This window comes from Rhinatrema bivittatum, chromosome 2 (genome assembly GCF_901001135.1).
Source record: "Rhinatrema bivittatum chromosome 2, aRhiBiv1.1, whole genome shotgun sequence".
NCBI classification, from domain to species: Eukaryota; Metazoa; Chordata; class Amphibia; order Gymnophiona; family Rhinatrematidae; genus Rhinatrema; species Rhinatrema bivittatum.
Window position 1 is genome coordinate 326,242,357 of NC_042616.1, and position 22,206 is coordinate 326,264,562.

General features: G+C 41.9%; 1 protein-coding gene across 5 annotated transcripts in view; it reads left to right on the top strand.

The window, feature by feature from the left end:
- The window catches only part of DPY19L1 (dpy-19 like C-mannosyltransferase 1), a 414,496-nt gene that overhangs the window by 133,767 nt on the left and 258,523 nt on the right, over positions 1-22,206 (top strand). For all 5 annotated transcript variants that reach the window (XM_029589768.1, XM_029589772.1, XM_029589771.1 and 2 more), the window contains 2 exons: positions 8,585-8,642; positions 17,527-17,618. In XM_029589768.1, the coding sequence (XP_029445628.1) occupies positions 8,585-8,642; positions 17,527-17,618 (150 nt within the window). The remainder of the gene's footprint in view (positions 1-8,584; positions 8,643-17,526; positions 17,619-22,206) is intronic.

A 22,206-nucleotide genomic window follows, 5' to 3' on the forward strand; every position in this document is an offset into this window, starting at 1 on the left:
CCGGAGGGCAAGCTGCTGTATCCTTTTCCCTGTGGTCCATGTTGGACAGAATGATTTGGAAGATCGAGAGTCACAGGATGAATGTGCTTTTGGTGGCACCAAATTGGCCCAGAAGACCGTGGTATGCAGATTTGCAAAGGCTTCTGGTGGACTCTGGTTTCCGGCTTATAGGGATCTGCTACAGCAGGGACTTGTTCTTCCCAAGGATCTAACTCAGTTTTCTCTTATGGAATATATGGGTTTGGCTAGTGTTTGAGGCTTGGTTTGAAGATCAAGGGGTTCTTCTTCGTTGGGTTAAGATCCCACTCATTTTAAAATTTTTGCAGGATGGATTGAGTAAAGGGTTGGCCCTTAATTCATTAATGGTACAGGTGATGGCTCTTGCTTGTTTCTGAGGTTAGATGAATGGTGTACTCTTGTTGGCTCATCCAGACGTGGCCCGATTCTTGAAAGGCGTGAATCATTTTCATTCTCCCTGGCGGTTACCAATGCCCTGTGGAGTCTTAATCTAGTTTTGGATTTTTTTAGCAAGCCCTGCTTTTTGACCAATGTGTAACCTTTCCTTGAGGTTACTGACCTTGAAAACGATGTTTCTTGTGGAAATTTGTTCTATACATTGAGTATCCAAACTGCAGGCCTTTTCTTGCCGGGAACCATTTCTACGAGTGACTCCGGGGGCGATACAGCTACATACTGTTCTTTCCTTTTTGCCAAAAATGGTCTCAGATTTTCCCTTGAATGAGTCCATTTCCCTGCTGTCTCTAGACCAGTGGTTCTGGAGCTAAATGTAAACATATAGTCTGCATCCACAGGAACACCCCCCTCTCCCCCCCATCCGCAAACAATGGATGCAGAGCAGAACTAGGATATATCAAATACAACTCTTTATATAAAATAGATATTCTGATTCTGGTGCTATCGCAGTAACAGAAACACAAACTCCCTTACTACTAGGTGCATTATAAAATAAAAAACCACTCAGCACACGTGTAGCAAACCTTCTATACCACTGCAACACTAATTCCAAGAACTCAAACAGCAATAGCCCTTCCTATGAAAAGGCAGTAGTGCAGCACCAATGCATGTCCTATTGAGAATGAGAAAATGCAACAAAGAAGATTGATACAAATCCCTACCTACTAGTAAAATACCTCATTCAGTCACACATACAAATCCGACCTTCATCAAATACAGAATAAAATACTACAAATTACAACTGTAGAGACAAAAACTGGAATGGAAACCTCAAAAAGCCACTCTGCATGTTGTGCAAAACTGGAAAGCTAGAAACAGAAATACATATCCTCTCACACTAAGCAAAGTACAAAGAAGAAATGCGCAATCCCAAAACTGACATATTATGGCTCTTGCACCCTGTCACTCCTCTTCCATGCCTCCATCATCCTTCACGTTTTCCAATTACTCCCTTTCAATCATCCGCTCACGCTCATATCCCTGCCCAGCATTCCTGACCCCCACATCCTCTTCCCTGTGTTCTCTCTCTTGCTTGCTTGACTCTCTCTACCCCCTTAATCCCATCTCCCTGCCCAGCCTCCCCGACCCCCTGTTTCCTACCCCTTCCTGTTCAGCAGCCCCCACACTCACTCTTCATTCCACCTTCATCTTCTCAGCATCCCCAACCTTATTTCCCCCACCCTCTACAGGGTGAAGAGCTCATCAGCAGCATCACTCCCAGACTCAGTAGGGGAAGATAAAGTTTGCATCTTATCAGGCCCAGAACAGCAGGAGCTGGCAATGTCTCACTCTGATCTGGGTGAAGGAGGAAAAAGCCTCCCACTGGGCCAGAAAGAAGAGAAGGAAGTGAGAATAGCCTCTCATCAGGCCCAATGTAAGTGAAGTCAACTGGCTCCCACCCAGGCTGATAAGGAGGCAGCCACCTGCTGGCCTTGTGACACACCTCCCCGGACCTCGGGACACACCAGTGTATCCCGACACACCTGTTGAGAACCACTGCTCTAGACAGTGAAAGAGAATCGGAGGAATATCGCCTGTTATGGCCCTTGGATGTCAAGAGACATATCTTGAGGTATTTGGAGGTTTCTAAACCTTTCGGGAAGACGGATTGCCTGTTTGATCTTCATGGTGGAAGTAAAGAGAGTGAGCTGGCATCGCGGGCTACATTAGCCTGCTGGATTAAGGAGGTAGTCACAGCCGCATATGAGGATTCTGAGCAGCTGTTGCCTAGTCAGGTTCATGCTCATTTTACTAGGGCTCAGGTAGTGCCATGGGCAGAGGTTAGATTGTTGTCTCCCATCGACATTTGCTGAGCTGCAATGTTGTCCTTTTTACACACCTTTTCCAGGTATTATCGCCTGTACCTGCAGGCCCGGAAAACGCAGCCTTCGCATGTGCGGTTTTGACTGGACCGCGGGCAGCTTCCTGCCCTGTTTGGGAGTAGCTTTGGAACATCCCACTGGTTCTGGATCCACCTGTCTGAATGCTAAGAGAGAAATCACTACTCACCTGTTAATTTCCTTTTCGTTAGTACAGACAGGTGGATCCATCTTCCTGCCCTTGGCTGCCAAATGGTTGTGCTATGATCCTCCTATGTGGCTGTGTGTTCCAGGGTGTACTAGTAAGTGTCAGTCCAGTCCTTAGACTAGTGTTATTGCACTTCTTGTCTGAGCTCAGTGGTTTCCTGTTGGCTGAGTACTGGAGTGGTTGTATTTTAATAATCAAGTTTTTGTTAGTTTGTCCACAGTTGGCTTTTGCAGAAAATATTGGCAGGCTGATGTCAGTGCAGGGGTATATATACCAGTACATCAGGTTTGCTCCATCTGCTGGTAGAGGTGCATAACCTCCTGGTTCTGGATCCACCTGTCAAAACTACTGAAAAGGACGTTATCAGGTAAGTAGTTATTTCTGCTTTTTTAAGCAGACTTAATTTTGATTTTATTTCTCTGTCACTTTAATCACTATTCTAACAAAAGATACAGAAACAGATTTTCATTTATAGTATTGAATCTTTAAAGATTTCAGATCTCTTCAATTCTTCATTTTCTTTAGCCCCTTTTATCACTTCTCCAACTTTTTCTTCCTTCCTGTTCTCGTATTTTTTTTTTTTTTACTCGTTATAGAATTTAACATAACATAAAACAAGAAAACTACCACCTGACAGAAAATAGGGTATTACAGATGAGGAAAAGCAGGAAGCAATGCAAACCAAGAAGAAAATCAAACATAACACCCTCTTCCAAGCCCAGAATAGATAAAAAAGAGAATTGTACATAATGAGGGACTAAGTCAGTGTAATATACATGAATAAAAAAAGAAGAATGCTGACTCAAGAAGAAAAATAATTAAAGCCACTAATTACAAATTGATGATAAAATTATTCCGGAGTAAAAGCAGGAACAGCAGCAATTATATTAAGAAAAGACTTACGTGGCTAGGTTGAAAAAAGATATAATCAGCTGCCAGAAATCTTGATTAAACACTTAGCTGGGTAACAGAGAAAAAATTCCCCACTTAAAATGAAAACTTTATCATGCATCTGAAGGAAGGATTTTCTTCTAATTTGGGTCTGCTTACAAACATCTGGGTATACACAAACATTCTGACCCAAAAAAAGAGAATCTCTATTACAGAAACAGAATCTCAATATTCAATTTTTATCAGTTTCAAAAACACATGATCAATAAAGTAGCTCAGACCTTCACTTCCTCATTTGTCTGTTCCAAAAAAACCAGTCAAGTCCAAACTTCCTGGGGATCCTGTAGAAACATCCTATTCCCCCCCCCTCTTCTTTTTCTTACATGGTAAATAAAAACTTGTGTTACAGATGGGTGACATATCTTCAGAGATACACAAAATCCCCTTTCAAATATTTCTTGATAAGCTCCTGAGGGCCAATTAGGGGAGATCTGTGAAAATTAATCTAAGATTACGATATCACCATTGGTTTTCAAAAGTTTCAGTCGTCTTATGTATAGCGGAGCTGTCTTGAGAAGACATTGGTCTATATTCTTGACAAACCAAAGTGCAAGATTCCTCTTGTTGAAATTTTCCTTCAACGCCCTCAGCCGTAATTTCCATATTGGTAATCTTCCCCCTCATAGTTTCCAATGGAAAAAAAAATCCTCAAATCTCTTACTCACAGTTTTCTCAAGAGTGACAATAGCCTGCCACATATGCTCCAGATTAATTTTTAGAGATCTCTGTAGCGCAGATGTCCATCTATTGACAATGGGCTTCCCGGGAGCTGAAGATCCCATCTTCTCCCCCAGCATACTCTGTTGCCTCCTGGTACTGTGCAACAGACTCTCACAGACCTTAGGAGTTCAAAACACTCCCTCCTACAGGGCAGCTGCAGTCATCGTGAGATTACTCTGGGCACCAGAGGCCTCTGCTACTGGCTGAGCAGCCTTGATGCATTGAGCTTTGGAACATTTGTAGAATTGAGCCTTGTCACTATTGATGTTTCTTCCATTTACAGAACAACCTTCAGCGATGTTGACGCACTGGACGATGGTGCTTCTGACAGAGCTGTTTTCAAAATCATCACCAGGCAGAAGGAGATGTGTTTTATTTAACTCCACCTATTATTAGTGTGTTCTCTCCATCAAAGCTACTAGTATGAATCTTCCATCTGGACTCGCCAGACCTCATTTGCTCTCTGGTGCCATTAATTTCCAACAGGTCACGAGGTCAGCTTTTGCAGGGTCCAGTAAAAGTACAAGAAGATTCTCGCCTAGTTTCAGAAGATTCCATCCTGGTTTCAATGCTCAGTCAGTGGGTACGTCTGCCCTTGGACCAAGTGGCAGAGCTGGTAAGGTCTTGCTCTACCTTCCTAGGGGATAATGATAAGGAGGACACTTTTTAATCACTCCTTTTCCAAAATATTAGATTTACTTCCACAAGAAGGAATCATTCCTACACCCGCCACAAGAAGGACTCCATAAGAACTACTGAGAAATGGTTCTAGTCCTCCCCACTCTGTAGCAAAGAAGTCCAGCCAGTTGCTCACGTCATCATTAGGGTTCTGGATAAGCATTCCCTCAACCTTAAGATCAGAGGAAGGATGAACCAGAATCCCCTCTGACTTCCTTCTTGAACCTCTGGTACATTCGCCTCTGCCAGAAGACACCTCATATTCTAGATTTCTGGATAAGTTGGGAAAGGCGCTAGAGGTTAATGTGCATAAGGGCAAGGACCCTTGCTTGGAAGTCTTTGGCCTGCTCAAGATTTTTACACTTGGGCAGAGCCAGCAGCCATTCTGATTTACAATATCATACAAAAGTTACAAACCAAAATGTGGGGAAAATCCAATATCTTGTGCACCAGTGGCCCGGAAGTTAGATTTAAAGTACAAAAAGCTCCAGGTTTTGGAGTTGTACAATTACCTCATCAATCAGTTGTTGTGGTGTCTGTGTTAAAATGAGTAAAGAAAATGAGAATATTCTCCAACATTCCTGCTGGGAAAAGACCCCAGATTGTTGCAGAATTTTGGAAAAAAGATACTTTGAGGTACTATGCTTAATGCTTATTTATTTATTTTATTTATTTAAAAATGTTTATATACCGCTTTTACAATTCGAAAGAATTAATCAAAACGGTTTACAACCAAACATACATAATGAGTAAACTTAACAAATAAAAACAAATTAAAACTAACATTAAAATAATAACACAAAACATTCATGACCAGCGGCTTTTAAACAATAAAATTACAAACGGTGTGAATGAAAAGGAATTATTACTTATGGGTATTGTATGACTTGAAGGAGATGCTGCTGTTGTAACAGATGAATGAATGTTTATTTTATGAGGAGATAAGGTGTATGCTTTCTGAAATAGATAGGTTTTCAGTGATTTTTTGAACTGTTGAGTAGAGGAAGTAAGGCGAAGATAATCTGGGAGTGAATTCCATAAAACAGGACCTGCTACTGAAAATGCTCTTTTTCTGGTTAATTCAAGTTTTGCCAATTTGACGGTGGGAATGTCTAATAGATTTTTTGAAAAAGATCTGAGATGTCTGGAAGGTTTGTATATACGGAGATTAGTGCATAGCCAAGTAGAAGAGGTGTTATAGATAAGAGAGTGAATGATTGATAATACTTTGAATTGAATTCGATATTTAATCGGTAACCAATGAAGAGAAAGTAAGACGGGTGTAATATGAGTTTGACGTGAGGTACCTACAAGCAACCGAGCGGCAGAATTCTGTATTTGTATTTTGGCTCACCAGTTCTGCATAATACAATACTTAAACAATTTTATGCAAAACTAAAGCCATATTGCTTCCAGGAGGAGGGTGGCTCTGCATATCTACAGCCTTCCTTCAATGCTGAAGAGTGGATTTGCCATCTTTTCCCACCAGTATATGAGGCATTCAATACAGTAATCCGATCCTCATCCACCTCCATCGGTGTACATCGATTGGCTTGATTGTGAGCTAGCAGCTTGTGCAGTGATGTTCACGATAAGTTAGAGGATGTCTCCTGCATGGGAGTAACAGTTGCTAAATGTACCATTTCCAACTGACTAGCAAACTATATAGCACATTGTTATGACTAGCTTGACTTCAAATAACAGACTCCATCAGGGCTCATCAAGTGAGAGCCATGGCTACTTCAGTTGCTTATCTGAGAGCTGTTTCTAGTGACACCATTTGCAAAGCTGCAACTTGGTCATCTGTTCATACTTTCATGTCCCATTGCTGATCGAACAATCTGCCTAGGGTTGACAGTACCTTTGGACAAGCAGTTATGCATAATCTGTTCACCGAATAGGCCACTCTCCATGGGGTTGCTGGGTTGTTTCTTCAGTAAGTGCTACATCTCTGCAATCCTCAGCTTGGAACTCCCCAACATGTCATGGCTAATTCAGCCCTGCTTGTCAACATAGAAAAGCATGTTTGCTTACCATAAATGGTGTTTTCAGTAGCCAGCAGGATGCATTAGCCATGCTTAATACCTGCCTGCCTCCCTGGAGACTTGACAACGTAGCTAAGTTTATCTATGAACAAACTGAGGAGGCTCAAGAAGCACTGCTTGCATGACAACTCATTTGCATGCTCAACAGGTTGTAAAAGTTCTACTAAGCTAGAGAGAAGAGTCCATTCGATGTCATTGGACGACCTCACCCACATGTCCTGACTAGTTCATCCTGCTATCTGTGGAGAACATGAGCAGATCCCAAATAGTTGATCTATTTCACTCTCAGGGGTGAGCAATAGATTTTCCAAATCTACCTGGCTAATAGTGGTTTATGGAATTTTCCTTCGGGAACTTAGCCAACTCTTTTGTGAACCCACTGTTAGTTGCCTTGACCACTCTCTCTGGCTGCAGATTCCATAGCTTGATTGAGTGCTGAGTGAAAAAATACTTCCCAACATTTATTTTAAACCTACTAGTTTCTGGTTTCATGGTGTGTCTCCCCAAGTCCTACTGTTTGAAATTATAAATAACCCTTTCCTGTTTACGCATTCCAGCCCACTCATGAGTTTATAAATCTCAATCATATCCCCTCTGATGTCTCTTTCCTAGGCTAGCTATCTAATTAGTTTAGTTTTTCTCCATAAGGGAGCTGCTGTTGCTTTTTTTTTTTACCTACCTCAAGTAGGTTTAGTAATTTCAGGTTATCACTGGGACTAGCTCATTCATTTAGTTTGAAATATTTCAATACTAATGGCATAATGCATTATGACAATTATATTATGTTCTATTATAATTCATTGGTTGTCTTTTTTTTTGTTCCCAGTGGCACCCTTTTCTGGGGTGCCTGACAGTAGGTACTGAAACACCAAAACAGTACCTATTTTTATTTTTGTAATGCCTGGAATTGTTTCATTCAAACATGCTGAGGTAACATCATGCGCTCAGGCTAGCACAGAGGATAACCTGCGGTTGGACACACGTTTTGCATGCGCGTCTGTAACCCCCGATGCAATAAGGGGATCAGCACGTCCAAAATGCGCATCCAAACCAGTGCATAGTTAAAAGCGCTCATCATGTATAAATGTCACGCTGATGAGGCTATTAGCTAGTACCCCCGTGTGCACAACACGCATATTTTAACCCTCAAAAATTATCATCAGCCCCGGAGCTGGTGTTAGGTCTTGAGGAGCTCCAGAAGTTGAGCAGAAAAGCAGAAAATACTGCTTTTCTGTGGTTCCTCAGACATGTCGTCGTGATACTAAGTTGGAGGAACCAAACAAAACAGTAACATGGAAAAATAAAAAATAAAACAAAATTCTTGTCGGCGGTCAGGTTTGGAAAACACATGTTTAATTTATGCGAGTCCATTTTCCTAATCTGCACTCTGCCACTTCTCCTGGGTGCCCGATGTCGAGGAGGCATTAGGGAAGCACAACCTAATACCTCCTTTTTAACGCACCAGGTCATTAACATACTGCATCATGCGCCTGGGAGAGGTGGATTGGGCGCATGTTAGGAAAGTGGGCGCTCAATCATGAATGCCCGTTTTTTTGCGTGCCCATATTGCATCAGCCTGATAGTGTAGAAGTTTCAACATGACCATACGATCATATCTGACTGTTTAACAGACTGCTATGTGATGTGTGAAATTAAATAATTTAAAACTGATCTCATTTTCCTTGCAGTGGAAGTCGTCTAGGTGGTCTGGTTACAGTAATGTGCTACTTTTTCAACCATGGTGAAGTAGGTATCATTGTCCTATATTCACTTTACTGCTTATATATGTGTATTAATGTTCCATCTAGTGGTTGCATTGAGAATTACATTTCCAGATTAAAAGATCTTTTTATTGAACTATATTAAATTGTGCATTATTAGAGTAGATAATGTGAGATTTGCTAATTAAGATTGAAAATGTTTAGCATGTAAAATAAAATGCATGTCAATGATTTTGTTAATGCAGAAAGTTAGTATTTTTATATACCATCGTTCCAACTGAAGATCACAACGGATAACTAATCTCTAGAAATATTTGGTTTTTTTTGTGTTAATGCATCTGTGTTAAATTTAGTTATATTTAACACGTCTGGTTTCCCTATGCTAATAGATGATTTGCATATTCTTCATATCATCTCATTTGCTTAATGTTTTGTGTTAATGATTATACAAATGCTTTAGGAAGCTAATGCATGTGATACATTTATTTTTTATTTATTTATTTGAAAGTTTTTGTATACCGACATTCGTTAAGAAAACATCACATCGGTTTCCATAGAACAATAATTAGCCAACAGGGCTTTACAATGAACCTGATAAGATAAACTAGGGAGGGGGAGAGGAGGGAGGGGGCGGGGAGGAGGGGGATGGGATTAGGGTGTGCGGGAGAAGAAGGTTAGGCTGTACAAATAGGTTAACAGAAAACATAGTTAAATACAATTATAAATAGCATACAAGATAATTATAGTTAATACAAATATAGATAATGTACAAGTATTGATAAAGTACATAAGAGTACTCGGAGGAGAGAGTAAGGAGAGGGGTATTTGGTAGGGGACCTAGGAGGGGTGAAGGGAGGGGAAGGGAGCCTAGGGGTGGGGAGGAGGAAGGGGAGGGGTAAAGGAAAGAAGGTGAGGTGGGAATAGTGGGCTCATGAGTAGGATCGGGCGAAAATGAGTAGGGTAGGGCTCATGAGAAGGATCGGGTTTATGAGTAGGATCGGGCGAACAACCAGGTCTTGAGGTTCTGTCTGAATTTCTTAGTGCAGGTTTCGAGGCAAAGGTGAGTGGGCATAGAATTCCATAGGGAGGGTCCAGCTAGGGATAACGCACGTTGTTTGGTGGTTGTTAGATGGAAGAGTTTGGGAGAAGGTGTGTTAATGTTTGCGGTGTAGGGTGCTCTGGTAGGTCTGGAAGAGGAGCGTATATGTAAATGTTCTGAGAACCAGAGCATGTCTGGATTGTGGATGGCTTTGTGAATAAGTGTGAGGGTTTTGAATTGAATTCTGGCTGTGATGGGGAGCCAGTGGAGTTGTTTGAGGATAGGTGAAATGTGTTCTTTCCTGCGGGTGCCTGTCAATATTCTTGCCACAGCATTTTGAAGTAGCTGCAGGAGGGCAAGGCTGTTCTTTGGGAGACCTAAGAGTAGAGCATTTGCATAGTCTATTTTGGATAAAATGAGGGCTTGTAGGGCTGTTCTGAAGTCATTGTGGTGCAGAATAGGTTTGAGTTTTTTGAGGGTGTGTAATTTGAAGTAACAGTCTTTGATGGTTGAGGAAATACAATTTTGTAGGTTGAATTGTGGGTCAAGTGTGACACCTAGGTCTCTTACAAGTTGCGTGAGGACTGGAGGAGAAGGGGGGGGGGGAGAAGTGTGACACCTAGGTCTCTTACAAGTTGCGTGAGGACTGGAGGAGAAGGGGGGGAGTTGGTTGAAGGTATGGGTGCTTGGTTGATGGGTTGCGGTGAGATGATCATGAGTTCGGTCTTGTTGGGATTTAGGGCTAGATTGAGTTGGGTGAGTAGACAGTTGATGGAAGAGAGGGCACAGTCCCATCTTTTTAGGGCGTTGGAGATGGAGTCGGTGATGGGGATGAGCACTTGCACATCGTCAGCATAGACGAAATGCGGGAGGCCGAGATTTGAGAGTAGCTGGCAGAGGGGGAGGAGGTATATGTTGAACAATGTGGATGATAAGGAGGAGCCCCTTGTGATGTCAATTGGCTCAGATTCATGGTTTTCAATTTTTACCTTGTATTGTCTATCCCTTATATATGAATTAAACCAATGAAGTGGGGTCCCAGAGATGCCAATGTCAGCTAGCATGTCGAGTAGTATGGAATGGTTGATAGTGTTGAAGGCTGCAGAGATGTCTAAAAGAGCAAGGTTAAATGTGTGACCTTTGTCAAAGCCTTTGATGACGAGGTCGGTGAGGGAGAGTAATAAAGTTTTGGTGCTGAATCGCTTTCTGAAGCCGTGTTGTGAAGGAAAGAGAATCTGGTGCTGGTCTAAGTAATTTGACAGCTGGATATTGACTGTTTTTTCAAGGACTTTAGCAACAAAGGGGAGGTTGGAGATGGGTCGGTAGTTGGATAAATCGGAGGGGTCAAGTTTCGGTTTCTTAAGGATGGGTTTAACTATGGCAACTTTGAGCTGGGTAGGAACATCTCCGATGGACATGGAGGTGTTGATAATATCAGCTAGTGGTTGGGAAATGTTATCTGGGATGGTCAGCAAATGCATTTTAACACTTAATTAGCGTCAACATACTTTAAGAAATAGACTCCTAAGGGTCTGATTTATTATGGCTTTTTTCCCTTTTTGTGTCTGAGAAAAAGTAAATGTGTATTTGTAAGCACAGATTTATATGCCTTGCTTTAACTGGTTGTCTAGTATAGAAAGCTATATATTAGAAGAGACCTGGCTTCACTGTGTGGGAATATTGCTTTTTTACATTGCAGCAGTAATGCTAGCCTGCAGCATTCTGCATCCTGCCCTGCTGAGAGTGCAGGGAAAGTATTGGTTTCTCATTTGGTTCAGCTGATTATTCAAAGTAGGCATTAATCAATCTGTGACCACAATTCCAATACTTTGTTATTCTTGTTTCTTTCATTTTTCAGTAAGATTTATGATTTCCAGTCTATATTGGTTAATAAATGTTTTAGAGTTGAAGCATCTATCATCACGTATGAGGCTGAGCAAGAGTTTAGCTTTCTGTATAGCGGTGAAGTATGACGTGCAATGAGAACAGATTAATAACATTGACTGCAATATAATTTTCTTTTCTGCCATACATTTTGCTGTCACTTGAAAACCAAGCTCAGTTATGAAATCTTCATTATAATGCATTAATATAATTTTTCATGGATTTCAGGTTTTACCATCATTGTACTTTGAGCACAATGATTTTAAAAGCCTTGCGCGTGCAAAGCGGCCACACACGTGCGTAAGTGGACTTCCCGGGAGTTACGCGACTTTTAAATAGCCAGGAAGGGTGCGCGTACATGGATTTATTTTTGCTACAGCTCCTCGGTAGGCATAAGAGTCGAGAGAGAGAAAGAGTGCCTCTTTGTAAGGCTCAGTCTATATATGGACCATTGTAAGGGGGAACTTTGACTTGGGGTGAGTTTTTGGGAGGTGGATTGGGATTGGGGGGAGGGGGGCAGTATTACAGACACATTCAGAGGAATCCATTGTCAAATTGACGACATTAAAGCATTTTAGACCTTATATGTGATGAAAAGGCGCTGCCAGTCTTGTGCTACAGGAGTAGATGAGAATGAAGTCCTAATTGTAGACACCTTCTCTGTTCTTTCCAGGACATGTCTTCTGTATATGTATCTTCCAGTGCTCCTAGAAATGAAAGATTTAATGAAACTCAGAAACGAATGGGGAGCTAAGATACTCATAGCTCCTTTTTTTGGCTGAGACAGATTTGGTTTCTGATTCTGTAGGAACTATTCTTCAGGAAATCAAGCAGGTTAGGGTCTTGTCCAGCCTTGATCATACAAAACCAGGAATCATTGTTGCACCTATTCAGTCCCAATCCCTCATTGCCTGGATGGTGAAGGGGGATGTAATTATATCTCTGCTTTTCAGATGAGGAGTCTGAAGTCCTAATGGCTTCTAGATAGGAATCCACTTAGGGCAGTGGTTTTCAAACCTGTCCTAAGGGAGCCCTAGCCAGTCAGGTTTTCAGGATATCCACAATAAATATGCATGTGAGAGATTTGCTTGCACTGTATTTACTGTAGTAGGGATCTTATGGTTTCAGATGGATTGGGTCCTTCGTTTTCAGTTTAAACCAATTTTCACCCATAAATTCCTGGAGTTTTCCAAAAGTGATAATTGGTTTAAACTGATTTTCATCCTGCTTTTAGAGTAATTTAAAAAGCAGCTCAAGAGCTGCAGATGCAGTGTCTCAAGGCCTCTAGCAACTGCTGAAACCCAATGCTCGCTCTCCCCCTCCCCCAAACAGCAAGGTGCCTGTTGCTTGGTGCCATCAATACAGCATTGGAAGTAGGCCATGCCCACCCGAAGCATTTCCTGACAGAGTGCTCTGGATCTCAGACTGGGGTGACGATTCACCTTCCAACAGGACAGTGACCCCCAAGTACAGTCAAGACAACGCAGGAGTGGCTTCGCGACTAGTCTGTGAATGTTCTTGAGTGGCCCAGCCAGAGCTTGGCCTTGAACCTGATCGAACATGTCTGAGGAGACCTGAAAATTGCTGTGCTCCCTATCCAACTTGACAGAGCTTAAGAGGATCTTAAGATGAGAAGACGAGTGGGAGAAAATCCCCAAATCCAGGTGTGCCAGGATTGTAGCGTCATACCTAAGAAGACTTGAGGCTGTAATCGTTGCAAAAAGTGCCTCAACAAATTACTGAGTAAATAGTAAATTTGCACAGATTTCTACAAATCTGGTTTTGCTTTGTCATTATGGGGTATTGTGAGTAGATTGAGGAGGGAAAAAATGCATATTATCCATTTTGGGGAAAGGCTGTAATGTAACAAAATGTGGTAATCGTGAAGGGGTCTGAATACTTTCTATTTTCTTAAAATAACTTCCTGTATGTACCGGCTCTGAAAGCCAGCACATAAACAGTAGAGAATTTAATTGAACATGCCAGTGAGTTTGTAGAGCAGGGCAAATCAATGTGAATACTCTCCAGGGTGCATTGTGTACTACAGACTGTATGCCACATCCACATCATTGTTCTCTTGTTCAGTGATTGCTAACCTAAAACAGTTTTCAGCTCTTATGCAGAAATCTTGGATTTGCATATTTTCTTTATTCAAAAGAGTGGTAATAAATCCAAATAATAGTTTATTTTTTTTTTCTGTAAACACCGCTACATTAAAATGCAAAACTTGTAGGACATAATGCTAATGATTCTAATAAAATGCTTAAAGATTTGAGCAGTATGGTGATAGATGCAGGCAGATTTTTATAAGCTGAGGTGAATTGAGAGTTAATCTCTCAAATGATGTGATATGTCCAATTTGTTAATTCATGAGATGGTACAGTTTGAGGCAAGAGGAGCAAAGTATAGAAATTAATTGTATGCAGAGGGAAATGGCATGGAAGACTGTTGGTAGTTGGTCAAAGTATTACATATTAAATCAAATCCAGAGATATTGACAGGACCAAATGCATATCTTTATCTACCTTAAAATGTTAAAACATTATTATAAATGTCAGTTTATTTTTATGGTACTTTATATATGGTAGTGCTATGAAATAATAATGATAATAGTTTTACCTATAGGATATAATCAAAATCCTTGTTAAACACCATTTTTCAAGTTTATTTTAATCAAGATTCCTTCCCTCTGAATTACCACCACTACTACTACTACTACAATTAGATGATAGCTATTGTATGCACATTCAGCGGCTTATGCCCAGGACCGTGCCTATTTTGTAACATATCTGCATATATGCACACATGTTATGAAATGGACTGACCATGCACACATGTACGCACAATTTTAAGTAGACGTACACTTTTGCACGCAAATGTTGCTTCTGCCACGTAAGTGGGGGGATTTCAGTAGACAAGCACACCAATGCCATTTCCAATTTGCCCAGATAAGGGCTAGGACATCCGAAGCCCCCTCTAGTTTAAAAGCCTCCCTTCTCCCTTGTTAGCCCCTACCTTTAAAACTTCACTGATCTGCCTATATCTTTTTGTTTTACTACTTGTACGCCATCCATAGCAGAAGTTACGTGATAGTGTGCCTGTGCTTGTAAGTATTTACGTGCAGATTTCAAGGTGAAATCCAGGACTGCTCTTAGTCTGGCCAGATCAGGCCCATGCCCCACCCCTTTTTCAGAAATGTTCATTTGTGCATATAGCGGCAAGTATGTGTATATGCAAGCGCCTTTTAAAATATACTCGGCGGGTGCCGGCCAACATATTTGCGAATCTCCCGGTTTGGATGAGTGCCAGGCTTTTAAAATTCACCTTTTAGTCATTTATGTAGTGCTACCAGATGTATGCAGCACTGTGCAGAAGCACATAACGGACCGTTTCTGCTCCAGGAGCTTACAATCGAGTTAATACACACAGATAAACCACAAAGAGGCTTGAATGAAAATCAGCACATTTTTCTGGAATCCACTTGTGAACTGGGCCTGTTGTATTAACAGAGTAAAATCTCTGCCTTTTCGTAAGAAAACCAGGAAGTAGGCTAGGTGGGACTCTTAAGCCAGATCTTTCATTTGCACATCAGAAATAATCTTCCTCCACCTTAAATTCAGATCAGATCATCTCTACTCAAACACTTAGAGCCAGAGAATGGAAATGAAGCCATAAAATCCACTTCAGCTGAAGCACAAAATTGTTGACCAATTATACACTTTTAAACTATGCCTTAGCTCAAACTGCTTTTTCTATACTTACTTTCTTTTAATGTTTCCATATTACTTTCTCCTCTTCAAATACTTCAATTCTTTAATAAGGAGTCTGTTTATACAGCTGTGCAAATTGGAAAATTCAGTGTTAAAATGGATTTTAGCATGGATTGGAGGGGGCCTCTTGCTGATGCAGGGGGCTGGGTAGATGAGGGGGAGTATCAATCCTGGGTGGACATTTGCTGTCTTGGGCGAGAAGGGAGTCAGTGGATTGACTTGAGGGAACTTCTTTCTGACTGAGGTGAAGTGTCACTAGGGATCTTATGTTAGTCACAGAGGGTTAACACAGTAACTTAACTACCGATATATCTTGTTAATCCTTGATGGGATTTGCAATTATATATGGTTGTTTAAATGAGTGTTTTGCATATGACAGCTCATTTAAATATTCCTTATTGTAACCCTGGAAATTTTCTTTAACTCAGATGTGTTTACACAAGCAATCCAACTTAATATGCATTTAAAGCTTACCACTCTTTACTAAACAAGCCCCTGAATGAAGCAACTTCAAACATTAAAACACAAAAAAAAAAGAATTGCTTTATCTAATGTTTTTCTCCTCACTTCTTATTTTTCGCTCCATAAGACGCACCTGACCATAAGACGCACCTAGGATTCAGAGGGGGAAAATTAAAAAAAAAAAAAAAATGTGCTAAACCGGTTCTGCGTCTGGGCGTCTTATGGAGCAAATTAGGGGAGTGCATAGTTTTTTTTTTTCTCCCCATTTTGTTTTCGGGTCTGGGGAGGGCCATTTCGGTCCACTCCCCAGATCAGAAAATTTTTCTTTCTGTGGGAACCCCCAAAACCCCCCCCCCATCCCTTTAAATTAACAACCTCCACCCCCCTGACCCCCCCAAGACCTGCCGAATTAATTTCCTGCAACCCCCCACCCTCCTGACCCCCCCAAGACCTGCCGAATTAATTTCCTGCAACCCCCCACCCTCCTGACCCCCCCAAGACCTGCCGAATTAATTTCCTGCAACCCCCCACCCTCCTGACCCCCCCAAGACCTGCCAAACGTCCCTGGTGGTCCAGCGGGGGTCCAGGAGCGGTCCGGGAACGATCTCCTGGGCGTGAGCCGTCGGCTGCCAGTAAACAAAATGGCGCCGACGGCCCTATGCCCTCACTATGTCACTGAGACCGACCGCTGCTATTGGTCGGTCTCAGTGACATAGTGAGGGCATAGGGCCGTCGGCGCCATTTTGTTTACTGGCAGCCGACGGCCCTATGCCCTCACTATGTCACTGAGACCGATCGCTGCTATTGGTCGGTCTCAGTGACATAGTGAGGGCATAGGGCCGTCGGCTGCCAGTAAACAAAATGGCGCCGACGGCCCTATGCCCTCACTATGTCACTGAGACCGACCAATAGCAGCGGTCGGTCTCAGTGACATAGTGAGGGCATAGGGCCGTCGGCGCCATTTTGTTTACTGGCAGCCGACGGCTCACGCCCAGGAGATCGTTCCCGGACCGCTCCTGGACCCCCGCTGGACCACCAGGGACGTTTGGCAGGTCTTGGGGGGGTCAGGAGGGTGGGGGGTTGCAGGAAATTAATTCGGCAGGTCTTGGGGGAGTCGGGGGGGGGGGGTGTTTGTTAGATTTTTGTTTGTTTTTTTTTTTATATTCGCTCCATAAGACGCACATACATTTTCCCCCCACCTTTGGGGGAAAAAAAGTGCGTCTTATGGAGCGAAAAATACGGTAAGTGTTCAATATTTTGTAAAATGTTTCTCCAAGAAATAACCATGCTCTGTTGGCAGTACAATGCAGGGCTCCGTTTACTAAACATTTTCTCTCAGTTTGTGCTCTTTTCAGGGTACCACTTGTACCATAGAAATTTTTAAACCACACAGACTCTCATAGAACTAGAGGTTAAATTTAAAAGCCACAAATGTCCTTGCTCATTGTGCAAGACTCTAGTTTGTTGTTTATTTTGAATCTGTAAGGAAAACATTGCTAGAGTAAGGAAGCTGAAAGCTTCTTGAACAAACTAGTTTTCTTCCTTAATTTGAGAGCTACTGTATGTATGTTAAAGCCAGCCATTTCAGATATTTGGGGTATATGTTCGAGGTATAGTTCCAAGCATAGACTGAAAATTGAAGGTTGCAGCTTAGACTTACGTTTGGCATATTGACACAAATATAACTTTGTAACTATTTTGTGAACCATCTCAGAATTATTTTCTTGAGTGGCTAACCAAGTGTTTGTTTTCAGTGCACACGTGTGATGTGGACTCCGCCTCTCCGAGAGAGTTTTTCTTATCCATTCCTCGTACTGCAAATGTTGCTTATAACCCACATTCTCAGGTATTTTAGTTTCCATATTTGTAAAGCAAATCAAACATGGAAATATATATTGTATAATGTACTTCAAATGTGGTCACACTCAAAATGCACCATTTATTTGTAAATCTCACCTTTCCTTGTGTCAGCCAAGCAGTGACCTGGAATGTTTTATTTCTTGGTTACTATTTACAGGCAGTGACTGTTTTAGAAGCAATAGGGAACAGTTTATCCAGAGGGATTCAAAGTGACAAGTTGACCTTTGATGTTCCCTGAAAAGCTTGGTGACTTGAAGAAATCCGAAAGTTTATAGAAGTCGTGATAAATTATTTTAATAACTTATATGTATGGAAAAACAAATAGGTGCTGTCATAGTCCATAGATTTTGTTGAGAAAAGCATTAAGGTAGGTCAGATGTCTGTACTGGTATTTTTGTCAATGGGCTTTTTGTGGGTAATGGGCTAACCTTTTGGTTTTTGTTAGCAACAATTTCTTATAAGACGTGTCTGAAATAAAAATACTTTTGAAAATGATGTTCTTTACATTTTAATGGAAACGTTCATCAAAGATAATAATGTTCATTTGTAAAAATATAGTATGGTAATAAGCATTCTTGCTTTTTCAAACCAGCATAAGTGATCTCTCGATACCTATGGATCTAATAGCTTGCAAGTTGGGAAATAGTCAACATATAAGGACTTATGTACTAACATTTTTCCCATAGACACAAAATGGGAAAAACACTTCAGTAGATCCATAGTAATATACATACAAAAAATAATCAACACCTATTTCTGCTCAAGAAATACAACCTTGGACTGACTAGATACATCAAGTACAATATGTTCCACCAGTGACTAACACATAATACAGAAGGCTATTTTGTGCTTATCAGGCTAGCTAGGAGGACTCATCACAGTACTTTCTTGATTCTCAGAACTGAATTGGGAGGAGGGCTTGCTGCAAAACAGGGCTTTAAATGTGTACCTCTCTGGTCTAGTTGCTACCATTTCACAAGTTTGGGCAGTGCTAGTGGCTTTTGAGCTTCTTAAGTAGCCATAGTGGTGACCCAGTTCCATTTATTCTATCTCACACCCTCCAAAGTTCAGGGCAAATAACATAAAAATATTCCCAGATACTGTATAAACAAACACAACAAAAATAAATGAATACTATTGTCTGTTGTCTGAACACAGTGGGAGACTGTGGCTCCATCTTCAATGGGAATATTATCAGAGCCTGAAGTAGTTGGACTGGATGGTTATTAGTTAAGGTGTTGTTAAATAGAAATGTTTTAACCACCTTCTGAGCATTTTTGGATCATTGATGCAATGGAGTTGAATGGGCAGTGAGTTCCAAAGTGTTGGGCCAGCTATTGAGAAGGCTCGTTTTCTGGTAGAATCAAGGTGCGCTGACTGAGGGGAGGGAATTTCAAGCAACTGTTGGTTAGTGGAGCGTAAAGTTCTGCTGGGGGTGTATAGCTTGAGTGTTGCTTTTGTCCAGGGTGAAGTGAGATTGTAGATTAGGTTGTGAATAATTGAAGCCAATTTGAACTGAATTTGATAGTGTACTAGAAACCAATGTAGGGAAAAGAGAATTAGGGTAATGTGGTGATGGATGTTGGTGCTACTCAGTAGACATAACATAACAGGTACAGTTTAAAGGATAGCTTATTGCAGTGAATGACTGTCAAAATATAAGAAGACCTAGAAGTAAAATTTGATTTCCTTTCTATTTGGCTTAACAAAGATGAATTTTTGTTGTACCTTTCTGTGGCTGTGGCCAGTGATCTCTTTTCCCAGCCCACTACAGTTACAGCATTCTGTATTAGGCAATTTTGAGATGTCAAATGAGTCCTACTGTTAGTGCTGGCCATGTGGTTCTCCTCTTTTTACAAAAAAGCAAATAGAATGTTAGGAATTATTAGGAAGGGAATGGTTAATAGAACGGAATGGTTAATAGAACGGAAAATGTCATAATGCCTCTGTATCGCTCCATGGTGAGACCGCACCTTGAATACTGTGTACAATTCTGGTCGCCGCATCTCAAAAAAGATATAGTTGCGATGGAGAAGGTACAGAGAAGGGCAACCAAAATGATAAAGGGGATGGAACAGCTCCCCTATGAGGAAAGGCTGAAGAGGTTAGGGCTGTTCAGCTTGGAGAAGAGACGGCTGAGGGGGGATATGATAGAGGTCTTTAAGATCATGAGAGGTCTTGAACGAGTAGATGTGACTCTGTTATTTACACTTTCGAATAATAGAAGGACTAGGGGGCATTCCATGAAGTTAGCAAGTAACACATTTAAGACTAATCGGAGAAAATTATTTTTCACTTAACGTACAATAAAGCTCTGGAATTTGTTGCCAGAGGATGTGGTTAGTGCAGTAGGTGTAGCTGGGTTCAAAAAAGGTTTGGATAAGTTCTTGGATGAGAAGTCCATTAATGGCTATTAATCAATTATACTTAGGGAATAGCCACTGCTATTAATTGCATCAGTAGCATGGGTTCTTCTTAGTGTTTGGGTAATTGCCAGGTTCTTGTGGCCTGGTTTTTGGTCTCTGTTGGAAACAGGATGCTGGGCTTGATGGACCCTTTGGTCTGACCCAGCATGGCAATTTCTTATGTTCTTATGTTCTTACACTGGCAAGAAAGGTGAATTGCAAAATGATTACAGGGAATGTATAAAGAGAAGAAAGCAACAATGCCAGTCCTGGCAGATTCCCAAGAGAACAGAATGAAACAGTTGGCTCTGCCAGTGTGCCACACTTTGCACTCTGTCAGCAAAGCAAGAGAATAAAGTCACACACAGAACTCTATCAGTATGCTAAGAGATGAGCCACCGAAACTTCCCTGCCAGTGTTCCAAGAGAGGAAAACCCTACAGTGATCTATACAGATGTACCAACAACAGGATAGAGTGAGAAGTTGGTCTGCATTAGAATAGGGAGAGATCTTGGGTTGATTATATATGATCTCAATTTTGCAAAAATAGTGTGTAAAGACAGCTACCAGAGCTAGAAAACTGCTAAGTTGCATAGGAAGAACTATAACCAGTGTACAACAGGTGTGGACATTGTTTAAAAATACCATGTAAGAAGCGCAGTCCAGACGTATTCCACACATTAAAGGGGGAATTTTAAAACCCTGGCGCGCGCCAATGCCCGCAGATACGCGGCGGCCGGGCCGCAGGCACACCAAGTGCATTTTCAGAGCAGCCCGGCCACACACGTATCTCCTGGTATGTGCGAAAGTGCCGGGTGTCTGAGAAGAGTGGGCCGGGGGTGGGGTCTGGGCGGGGGTGGAGCCAGCTGGCACATGGAACTTACTTCTGCTCCTTAATAAGTTCAAAAACAAAATATTTAGCTGAGTTAGGGTGGGTTTAGGGGTCAGGGAAGAGAGGGGAAAAGGGAGGAAGGATAGGTAGGGGCTTAGGGAAGTTCCCTCCCAATCCACTCCTTTATTGGAGTGGACTGGGAGGGAAATGGGCAAAGGCCCGATCGTGTCGCCACACATAAATTGCAAAATCCCCCCTTGCGCATGCGAGTGGGCATCCGCGTGCACGTGCACACGCTGATATACGCGCAGATTTAATGTGGACAAGTTGATGCATATAGGAAAAATAACCTATGCTATAGTTACACGAAGTTCTGTTCCCTATTAGGAGCTACCATCCAAGAAAAAGATCTAGGTGTCATAGTGGATAATACACTGAAATTGTCGGCTCAGTATGCTGCGGCAGTCAAAAAACAAACATAATGTTAGGAACTATTAGGAAGGAAATGGTGAATAAAATGGAAAATGACATAATGCCTCTGTATCGCTCCATGGTGAGACCGCACCTTGAGTACTGTGTACAATTCTGGTCGCCGCATCTCAAAAAATATATAGTTGCACTACAGAAGATACAGAGAAGGGAGACCAAAATGATTGAGGATGGAATGGCTCCCCTATGAGGAAAGGCTAAAGAGGTTAGGGCTGTTCAACTTGGAGAAGAGATGCACAATTAAGCTCTGAGATTTGTTGCTAGAGAATGTGGTTAGGGTTTGGATAAGTTCCTGGAGGAAAAGTCCAATAACTGCCATTCCCTGTACATACCCGGATCAATCCAGACTCCTGGGTTTATGCATCCCTGCCAGCAGATGGAGACAGAGAAAGTTTCACTGATACTGCTTAATAACCCCTAGTGTCACCTGCAGTTCCTCAGTATTTCTCTGTCTCCAGCAGATGGTAAATGGTGCTCTCCCTGCAGTTCTGTAGTCTGAGCAGTGTTTTGTTTTGTTTTTTTTTCTTTTTTTTTTCTTTTGAGCCTTCCTCCCGTGGGTAGGTTTGGTTTTATGGAATCCTGAGTGGTCCTGCCCTGCCCGGTTGAGGTGGGCGAGCTGAGGGTCGGTGACCTTTTTGTGTGCTCGCCCTGTGCACCCATGGGGTGTAAATCTGGTGGTCCAGATCCCTCCCCTTCACAAGGCCACTTGTGCGGCTGCAGGCTCTGTAGGAGTTTTTTCCTTGGGGCACTTCTTATTTGTTTTGTCCCTAATTTAAAGTTATATTGGGGGGGGAAAAAAGGATAGTTTGCGGAGCCGGGAACTGAAAGTAGCTCTGCTTGCTCGGCGG